Source organism: Phaethon lepturus, unplaced genomic scaffold, assembly GCF_000687285.1.
Source record: "Phaethon lepturus isolate BGI_N335 unplaced genomic scaffold, ASM68728v1 scaffold29481, whole genome shotgun sequence".
NCBI classification, from domain to species: Eukaryota; Metazoa; Chordata; class Aves; order Phaethontiformes; family Phaethontidae; genus Phaethon; species Phaethon lepturus.
Window position 1 is genome coordinate 1186 of NW_010519396.1, and position 10708 is coordinate 11893.

Consider the following 10708-nt stretch of genomic DNA (forward strand, 5'->3'; position numbering starts at 1 on the left):
TAACAGTGTTGGGACAAGGCATGTTACCAAAAATAAATTTTCAAGGACTCTGCTTTTCTTCTTGACTGCTGCAACACTGTCTCCAGTCATGGCAGTCTTACAGCTGGGAAATCTGCCTGTTTGCTGGCAGTTTACGTTGGCAAAGGAAGTTTGGGAAACTGCTTAACTGCAAAGGCACAGCTTAATCAGGATTTTAATTAGTCTTAAATCAGACCGCACTGGTACTTTTTTGGTAACCCACAAAACTTGGGCCGGTAGAAGTTGTGGGCAATCTGAAGTTTAGGCAAATTAATTTTGGAAAAAGATGCAAGTAAATAGTTAACTGCAAAGCAGTCCCTAAGGTTAGTTTGGAAATTTTGGAAGATGTTAAAACTTATTCCTGCGTTTCGGTTAGTTGTTCCCTGTGCTTGTTAAACTGCAACTACTGTTTCTCAAAATTGTAGATAACCTGGCAGTGACTCTGTTGCCAACCTAAAGTGCTGCTGTGTTGTAAACTTGCAAGTACTGCAGTTCTAGCATGAAAAGATTTACTTTGACCTGCTAGACTTGACTGATGTTGGTGAGCTTAGATCTTTAAACAGATTAGAAGCTCTAATCTTGCCCAGAAATCAGGGTGGGAAATGCTGCAGTAGAATCTTGCCTGAACAGAAGAGGGACATTTGGGTCAGGATGAAGGAGCAGACTGAAAGCAATGATTGTTATAAAATAGACATCTCCTTTCTGTAGAGAATTGTCAGTTAAAGAAGTTCATCCTTCTGCTGTTATGGATGCTAGCTAAAATCCTCATGTTAGTGGAGGTGATCCTACAGTTGTTATAATTGTAATGGATGCAGTCCTAAAGAGTCCAGAATGCTGGAATCCAATCCATTGGCTTAAACTAGGACTGAATTAAAAACGACACAAAAAACTCCACCCCAAGTCTAAACCCCTACCTGTGTATAGGTGCTAGCTGTTGCCTTTCCTTCCTGTGTTTGTGTTTCCTTGCTATCTCAGTCAGCTTTGTTTTGCCTGGTGGCAATCTGAAAAAAACCTCAAGATTTCCTGAATGAATGTGATCTGGCAATCTGTTGGTATGTGAGTTTTTCCCATCAGAGTAATTCTTTCTTTTTATATATATAAATATGTATTTATATTTATTGGTTAGCTGGGACATCATGTGAATCTGTAGCTCGGGAGCTTTGTCTGCATGTTTTGAACCACAGTTCATACCGGTAAATTTAAACCGTGGCATTGCAGCTCCCTAATCTGAAATGAAGAACATTTGTTTTGTGTAACTGGAAATAAAGAAATGCACATTTACAGAAGTGGGTAATGTTTAAGATGTGGATCGATGTGTAAGAAAAACACATATGGCTGCCTACTGAGGTTGTCGTTGCTTTGTCTGTTCCTGCATGTGCATCTTTCCTCTAAAACAAGAATCCTTTAAAGATCCTGCAGCTGGTCTAGTGGTGAGGCAGAGGCAAGGAGAAGGCATTGGTGGAATAGGCAGGGAAAGGATTTATAGTTAGCAGGCTGCTTTTCACTACTACACTGGCCTTTTCAACAGCAAGAGGGCTGAAATTAGAGTTTTTCAGGGTAATTTTGGGGAAACTATAGGTATTGAGCGTGCTTCAAAGTGGTGCTGTTAGTCCCAGTCTGGAGAGTGTCAGGCCTATGCTCGTTACGATGGAAGCGGTCTGCTGCCTCTGAGATACTGTCGCAGGTTTAGCAGGCTGCTTTCCACTACTACACTGGCCTTTTCAACAGCAAGAGGGCTGAAATTAGAGTTTTTCAGGGTAATTTTGGGGAAACTATAGGTATTGAGCGTGCTTCAAAGTGGTGCTGTTAGTCCCAGTCTGGAGAGTGTCAGGCCTATGCTCGTTACGATGGAAGCGGTCTGCTGCCTCTGAGATACTGTCGCAGGTTTCTTTTTTCTTTAAGTTTACATCTTCCTAGTTAGCTACTTTGGCCATGAATGGCCTTAACTTGCTATAGCTCTTTTAATTTTTCATCTTCCTGTCCAGGCTGACTGCTGCATGGGTCTGCTTGCTCTAGAAATCTTTCAGTTGCATGTGGAGTGAAGCAGATGCGTTAACCTAGCAATGTATCAATCTGTCTTGCTTTCTAGCTTGAAGTAGTATGGTCAGACTGAGATCCTCTGCTGTTTTCTTTGTCAGAGGGTTATGTAAGACTTTGTGCGTATGGGAAATTCAGTCACTGGGAAGACTTGTCTCATGGGACGGATATGAATGAAACTTCGTGATAAGAACTGTTTGTGGACGCACATATGATCCAGGATTTTGCTAATGAGTATCATCACTTGGTTTTGGCTTTATATGAATGCCTTCTTATTTTGCAGTTCACTGGCATATCTGAGTTCTGTAGATTTTTTTTGCTTCCTCATAGGAAGACCATGAAGAGTGCTGTCCTCATTTAGGAATAGAATGGCATGGTCTCTGCAAGTCCCGTGTTTCTGGGTGCAGAGGTCTACTCATCTTCAATGAAAACTAAATGTCATGCTGCTTCTCTGTGCTGCCACATGGTGTTACAGGTTCACCTGTCTAAAACGTTTCAGTTTCTTGACCACTTGCATATGGCTGGGCTTTTGCCTTTGCTGTAGCAAAAGAAATGAGTTTGAACTGCATCTTGTGCTTTGCCCATCTGCACTGAAGATCGTAAGAGGTTTTTAAAGCAATAAATTTCTGAAATTTGTTTGTTTATTAACATATTTCTCCAGAAGTATGTTGCTTTCCTCAAGTCAGACCTTACTTCTCCATTCTCTGCCTTTCCCACGTAGTTCTCCTTCATAAGTAATCCCTCAACATGCTTTCCTATGGATGCCACATTTCCCAAGCTGGTTGGGACCAAATGGACTAGCTGAATGCTTAATTAGTCGCATGAGCTAACTTGTTCTGATTGTACACACTCCCATTTTCAGTTCATTGTCTGGTTTGCTTGATTGGGCTTAAAACGCAACATGTGTTCCATAAGGTGGCTGTGTCTTGTCAAACTTCAACCCTTAATTCTAACCTTAACTTAACTGGGCATTTTTTAGAATCCAAGCATGGTTTTTGAAAGGACCTGAGGATTAGGTTAGTCTGGCTCCATCTTCGTATTTGCCTTGAAACAGTAAACCAATCTGAATGGGCTTTGGCTCAGGGAGCAATTTATGCTGAGATTGGAGCGTTGATTCAGTGATCACCAGGTCTTGGTTATTGTTTTGGCTCTAATAGTAGTTTGCATGCCTTCTGGCAATAACTGGAAAGTTGCAATTAAGTGAGTGTTATGGTTGGTAAAACAGGGTTATGGTAAAAGCATCACTGTGACCTCCAGCTGTGTTCCCTGCAGCAAATAATCCAACAGACCTCTCTATGATGAAGTCTACGTGGATACAAAAAACCCCCAACATGGCTTTAAAAATAGCTTTAGTTTGTGAATGATGGAAGTCAAGTATGGTAGCTCATTCAATTCCAACATGGAATCAGAGAGAAATATATTTCAATTAATGCCACAGTGGTCTCTTGGGTAGCTTGTATGGGAGTGTCAAACCAGAGCCCTCTTTGTGTCTTATGTAATACCAGCCGTTCTTTCCTGTCTTGAACAAATAAACTGTCAACCAAAGGAAACAAATTACTTTGTGATTCTGCTCTCATTTTCAGCTTTTTATGCAATTTAAGTGACAGTTTTGTGGCTTTCCCTGGAATTCAGTGTGTTTTCAAATTAATGCTTGTGACCAGTTTGCAGTTCTGTGACAAGACAGTAAAGCATATTACTACTTTTCTTTCCTGTTGTACATATCTATGTGACTGCTGCTCTCTGTGTTCATGTTCCATGGAGCACACTCCCTTTTCAGTAAAACTCAGAACAGGGGATGATTCTTCTAGTCTTTTAGGTTAGATTTTGATGTGTTGTGGGTTTTTTGTCTTGTTTTGGTTTTAAGTGTTCATGTTCTCTCTCCAGGATATGTGAATGCACGACTAGAGAAGGAAACACCAATATTTAACAAGCAAAGGATTGATTTTGCTCCTCCAGAGAAAATTAACAGCTTAGTGGTCTCCTCTAACCAGCTCTGTATGAGTCTTGGCAAAGACACCCTTCTCAGGTAATGCTGCCAGAGACCTAAAGTTATTGCTTGTTTTTCCCCTGCCTTTTTTTTTTTTTTCTGAAGTTGTTAGAGAACTTACAATTACAAACTGGTTAAGAAGCCATGAACCCAATATGGAAAACAGTAAGCAATTAAATGTATGTGAACTTTTGTTAGATGTATGCTTTCATGGTTTCTCTTTGCAGGATTGACCTTGGGAAGCCAGATGAACCTAATCAGGTAGAGCTGGGACGCAAAGATGAAGCCAAAGTCTACAAGATGTTTTTGGACCACACAGGTGAGGCAATGGACTATGTATATTGACAGACAGTGGTTGGTAGCAGATGCAATTGAATGTGCATAACAGGCACTGGTGACGGAGTTCTTTCTGTTCTGTGAAGAAGGAGAACAGGTTGTTCTTCTGTGGGCAGGACTCCACTGCCCAGGGGCCCTGCCTACTGGTTTGCCCTATGCTATTAGAAAAACACTGGCTTGTTTGTATATTGTTGCTTTTGAACTCTCTGAAATGAACACATGCAATTAGGCTGTTCTGAACAAGGCTGCTAAAACCAATAAAAGGAAATATTTGCAGTCACCCTATGCTGTATGTGTTTTATATAAGAATTTTTAAAAAGGACTGTAAAACATCTGCAGCTCACTGTAGCCTTGACTGATTTTAAAAAAACAAAACAAAATTTTGGAAAGAGATGCTCATATCTGTCACCAACTGCCAGGTATAGGAGAGAACTCTGGGAACTGTTTATCCTTAGAAGACTTACTGAAACAGAAGAATACCTTCTCGCTGAAGCATATGGGACTAGTAATTTAAATTTGCAAGATACGGACTACCGTTCTGATCCAGCGTGGAAATCCCCCACATTCCTAGGAATGTCTGGGAAAGTCTTGGATTAAGTATGTTGATATTGGAGCTTATCAAATATGAGGATTAGAAGCCTCAGGAATTTGGCTTGCTTAGGCACAGTCTTAATTTTTTCTCTCCTTCTCCTTCCCATACCCCTCTCCTGTTGGCAGGCTCTCATCTCCTGATTGCTCTGAACACCAGTGAATGCCTTTACCTGAACAGAAGTGTTCAGAAAGTGCGAGCACTCTCCCGCTGGAAAGGCCACTTGATTGAAAGTGTGGGCTGGAACAAATTTCTTGGTTCAGAGACCAACACTGGACCTATCTTGGTGGGGACAGCCCAGGGGCAGATATATGAGGCTGAAATTTCTGTCAGTGAGGGAAGCCTCTTCAGCACTAATCCTGACCAGTACTTCCGACAGGTCTACACTCTGGAGGAGGAATCAGGACCTGCCCCAGTCTGCTGCTTGGAGATTGAACGAGGGTTAGAAGGGAAATTTTTTATTATAGCCACCACTCGAAAGAGGCTCTTCCAGTTTGTTGGCAAAGTGCCTGAAGGGACAGAGCAGCAAGGCTTCAGCTCCATATTTGCTATGCATGCTGACCATTTACCCAGCTTCCGGGAGTTTCCGGCCAGCTTTGGTTTCAGTGAGATAGCCTTTTACACGCCAAAACTGCGCTCCAACCCACGCTCCTTTGCCTGGATGATGGGAAATGGTGTTTTATATGGTACGTTGGATTACAGCCGTCCTGATTCAATTTTGAGTGATGAACGGGTCTGGGTTTATCCTTCTGATATTGACATAACTGTGAACAAGCCAATATCCATTGTACTTACCCAGTTCCACTTCCTGTTGCTGCTGCCTGATCGAGTGAAGGCTGTATGCACTCTGAATGGGCAGGTCGTTTTTCAGGATCTGTTCCTGGAGAAGTTTGGCTTACTGACACGCATGATCAAAGATCCCACAGTCCAGCAGATATGGATCCACACTGAGAAAGTAGTGTTCCGCTACCACGTCCAGCGGGAATCTAGAGATGTATGGAAGATGTATATGAATATGAACAAATTTGATTTAGCCAAAGAATATTGTAAAGACCGTCCAGAGTGCCTAGATATTGTGCTGGCAAAAGAGGCAGAGCACTGCTTCCAAAACAAGAGGTATCTAGACAGTGCCAAATGTTATGCGCTGACCCAGAACTACTTTGAGGAAATTGCCCTTAAGTTCATTGAAGCCAAGCAAGAAGAGGCCCTGATGGAGTTTCTGATTAAGAAGCTAAGTAACCTAAAACCTTCTGAGAAGACACAGACTACTCTGCTGACCACGTGGTTAACGGAGCTGTACCTGAACTGGCTAGGCATATTGGAAGGGGATCCCTCACAGCGAAATCTCTATTTGGATACACGGGAGAAGTTTCGTACTTTCCTGAGCAGTCCTAAAAACAAAGACTGTCTATTTAATAACCGGGCATCTATTTATGAGCTATTGGCAAGCCATGGGGACACAGAGCACATGGTCTACTTTGCAGTCATCATGCAGGACTACGAGCGCGTAGTAGCTCACCACTGCCAGCATGATGAGTATGATGAAGCTCTAAATGTGCTCTCCAGGCACAGAGACGAGAAGCTGTTCTACAAGTTCTCTCCAGTTCTCATCCAGCATATTCCCAAGAAGGTAGTTGATGCTTGGATTTCTATGGGCTCTAGACTGGATGCCAGGAACCTCATTCCAGCCCTTGTTAACTATAGCCAAAGTGCCAGCACCCAGCAGATCAATGAAGCCATTAGATACATGGAGTTCTGTGTCTATCAGTTGGAAGAAACACAGCAAGCCATTCACAACTACCTGTTGTCTCTTTATGCTTTGTGTCGGCCAGACTCGCTGCTATCTTACCTGGAGCAAGCAGGAACCAATCCAAACAGGATCCACTATGACCTGAAGTATGCATTGCGCCTGTGTGCAGAGCATGGGCACCACCATGCATGTGTCCATATTTACAAAGTGATGGAATTATATGAGGAGGCTGTGGATCTTGCCTTACAGGTATGTGTGTGTCTGTACATGCATGCTATGATATGTAGGAATGTGGCTTGTTCAGGTAATCTTGAACAGCCGAGCACTGAGTGGAACTGAACAGACTCATCAGTATAGGAGCTGTGCGGCTAAGTCTAGGAAGAAAGACCTGTCTCTGTTAACATACTTCTGTGTTTTCACAATTGTTTTAAGTAGACAGCTGACTGTGACCAGCCATAATTGAGTGTAGGGGCATGTAAAGTACAAGGGGGAGTACTGTCTCTCTTAAGCTCAGTTTCTAACATAAAATACCTTTAACATATCTGCATTTATGCAGGACTTGTATAGCTATTGTTCAGGATTCTAATTACTTCCTATTCCTAGCTGTGATAATTATCACAGAAGAATGCCTTTGTCAGCTTAGTCTGACCTTCAGGGAGATGTTGGATTTTTTCTATTGGCATTGCTACGTCTTTGCTGAAATGTGTGGCCAGCAAAGATACTGTAACATGGATTTGCCCTTATTGTAGTGCTGAGCTTTGTTCCCTGCTGGGTAGCAAGCAAATCTTCAGGGAGGAATACTGGTGGAGGGGAGAGGTGTTTGACATGTAAACAAAGAGCAGGCCAGTAGTGGAGCAAGGGAGCAATGAGATAGCAATAGAAGTTTTCTATGCCTCCTATAATGAACAGCAGGTCTTGAAGTTGAATGGTGGATTAACAGAGATGGACGCTTAACTCAGTTTCCTTGTCTGTCCAACTTCCAGGTGGATGTTGATCTCGCCAAGTCCTGTGCAGATCTCCCCGAAGATGATGAGGAACTCCGGAAGAAGCTGTGGTTGAAGATTGCTCGTCATGTTGTTCAGGAAGAGAAGGATGTGAAGAAGGCAATGGCCTGCCTCTCCAGCTGCGCCCTGCTGAAGATTGAAGATGTCCTCCCATTCTTTCCAGACTTTGTCACTATTGATCATTTCAAGGAGGCAATCTGTAACTCCCTGGAGGACTACAACAAACACATTGAGGAGCTGAAAAGGGAGATGGAGGAAGCCACACAGAGTGCCAAGAGAATCCGAGAGGACATCCAGGAAATGAGAAATAAGTATGGCTCTGTGGAGCCTCAGGAAAAATGTGCTGCTTGTGACTTTCCACTTCTAAATCGTCCTTTTTACCTTTTCCTGTGTGGTCACATGTTCCACTATGACTGTCTCCTCCAAGCCGTTTTCCCAAACCTTCCTGCCTATAAGCAGGCAAAACTTGAAGATCTTCAGAAGAAGCTGGCAGCTACCAGTCAGCCTTCCAAGAGCCACCATCGTCCCAAGGATGCAGATACCATTAGCTTGGGGAAGGGGCAGCAGAGCCGGGAACAGATCAAAGCTGACATTGATGATATTGTGGCAGCTGAATGTGTGTACTGTGGTGAGCTGATGATCCGGTCCATTGACAAGCCTTTTATTGATCCCCAAAAGTATGAAGAGGAGATGCAAAGCTGGCTGTAGTTTTACAGATCTGCAACTGTCAATGCACCAGAGTAGTTTTGGTCACAACTTGTGAAGTTTCTGTGGTGGGAATATAACCTCCAGAAGCAGAAACATGGTGGCTTCTGTGGAACTCTAAGGAAAGAGTAGTGGGGTCTTGTGATCAGGATTACAGTGAACTAGTCTTGAAAAGTGGGGAGATACAGCTATGGCAGTCTAAGAACTTGAACAGTAGTTAAAGCTAACCTATGGGAATATATTTTGCAGATGTTTGCTGCTTCAATTTCTTCTGTGCTTCTCAGTGTGAAGCTAATGGAGTGCCTTGTTGTGCAGAAGGAATTGGGAACAGCCTATGATTTGCCTTCCCTGTTGTGTGGTATTTGTTTTGGTGAAGACAAGCTTAAAGGCAAAGGTAGTGAAGAACACTAAGCAGTGTAGTTCTCATTCTTCACTTTCAAAGCTAGAATTGCATTGTTTCCTTTTTGCTGAGAGTCTATAACCACATACATGGAAAGAACCTGAAAGGACAAATGCTCTTGCGTATATATTTTGTAAACATGCTACACAAATACATGTTTCTACACAATGTAATATAAGAATGTGTATAATTCTCAAGCAGGAGTGTCTCATAATAGACTTAAATCACTTGCTTGCAATTCAAGGTGTATAAATCTCTTTCCCACAAGCTTTATGGACAAGCCTATACATTTGAATTTTCTTTAGGTACTTTTTCTGGCAATACATTCCTAGCCTGTTCACCCCTTCCTCACATCCTGTTTCTACTATGACTGTCTTTGTATAGTGGATCTTGGTTTTCTCTTCACCCGAAACCAAAATTGATATATGCAGTAGTAAGGTTTCAACTGTTACTCTGCAAGCAGGAACACAGACTGTTTGTATGTCCTGCTGTGGTCCTCTTCAAGCTGCCTTTGAGCACTAGACTAGAGATGTAGTCATAGGTTCCTTCAAGGGTAGACTACGGAAAAGTTCTGTTGGTGTGAAATTTGCTTTGCCATTTGAAGCCAGTACCTTGTGACCAGGCAGGCTTTTGCCTTCCTGACAGTATTGGATACTTTCCAGACATGGCTGCAGGTCAGTGCTTCTGTCTGTTGCTCTGACTTAGAAAATTCTTCCCAGAAGGTGGTGATCACCCACCTTGTGGGTGAGGGAACAAAAAATTCTCTTTAGTGATTTAGCAAGGGTTCCTTGTTTTATTTTTGAAGAAACTAAAATTTTAATTGAAGTTCTGCTGTTTGTGACTGAATCACAGAGGTATTAATTGGCAGAAGAATGGAATGATCTAAATGAAAAATGATGATTCTTGTAATTAAGGCAGTAGAAAACACTGTCTTCTGAAAAACCTCTTCAGTTCTTTCACATGAGTGTATGTGCTTGTCTTGGGTACCTCTCTCAATCTGCTAGTCACTTATCCAGTTCATAGGGTTGTAGAAATGGTTCTTCACATCATTGAAAGGGACTGTAAATTGGTTTCCTCAAGAAGCTGACCGAAGAATTTTGATAACTGTTCAGAGCTCCAGAAGAACGTCCATGCTTTTGTTGGGAGCTTCGGCCTGGAATGAATTAATTTTATCTGTGTAAAATGACATGAGTAATAAAAAACAGAGATGACAGTAGGAAGATCTGAGGTTTTGAAATCCCCTTTTCATTGTTGGAGCCATGGGGTGAGCAGTCTTATTACCACCTGGTCGTGTTTGTTGCTGGCGTTTCGGAAACCACCGTTTCAGTGGTTCCATAAAAAAAATCAGAAACCCCACATGCTGTAGTTTTCTTTGGCTCTGGGTAGCCTTTTGCTTTGAATAAGTTGATGGGTCTGCCAGAAGAATTTGTGGTGAAAACTAAATGTGATGTCTTTTGAAGTGCAGCATTAAACCTGTTATAACTGGCCACTTCTGAATCATCATCTTTTCATGTAAGCAGTGTGATATTTAAGATTGTTGCTTTATAACGACATATACAGTAGCCCCCCACCCAAACCAGTTTCTGGTCAAAGGCAAGTGGCTGCTTTTCTGCCCTTTAGCAGAAACATGAGTGGCAGCTCATTCTGATGCAGGGAGTAATTTCAAGTTATTTATTTTCTTTGAGGTGCTTTTAATACTTGTTCCATCTCTTTACTTTGGTGTTTTTACAGGATGCTTTCCTGGTATATTAGAATTATTGTAGTCCTCCATTCTTTTCCTATTAGTGCTGCAGAACAGTTGCATCGCTAAATGTTTCTGTTGTGCTCTGAAGATTAGCAATATTATTTGCTTATAGACCATTCCAGGGAGATCTGCTCTTCC

The 10708-nt window shown here is 42.2% G+C and overlaps 1 protein-coding gene across 1 annotated transcript; it reads left to right on the forward strand.

The window, feature by feature from the left end:
• Positions 1 to 3939: 3939 nt before the first annotated feature.
• VPS18 (vacuolar protein sorting 18 homolog (S. cerevisiae)) lies at positions 3940 to 8791 on the forward strand (the record flags this gene model as incomplete). The annotated part of the gene is made up of 4 exons (XM_010297023.1): positions 3940 to 4081; positions 4270 to 4361; positions 5096 to 6966; positions 7701 to 8791. Coding segments are annotated over 4 exons (2834 nt in total), but the record flags the coding sequence as incomplete, so codon positions are not given.
• Between the last annotated feature and the right edge of the window lie 1917 nt (positions 8792 to 10708).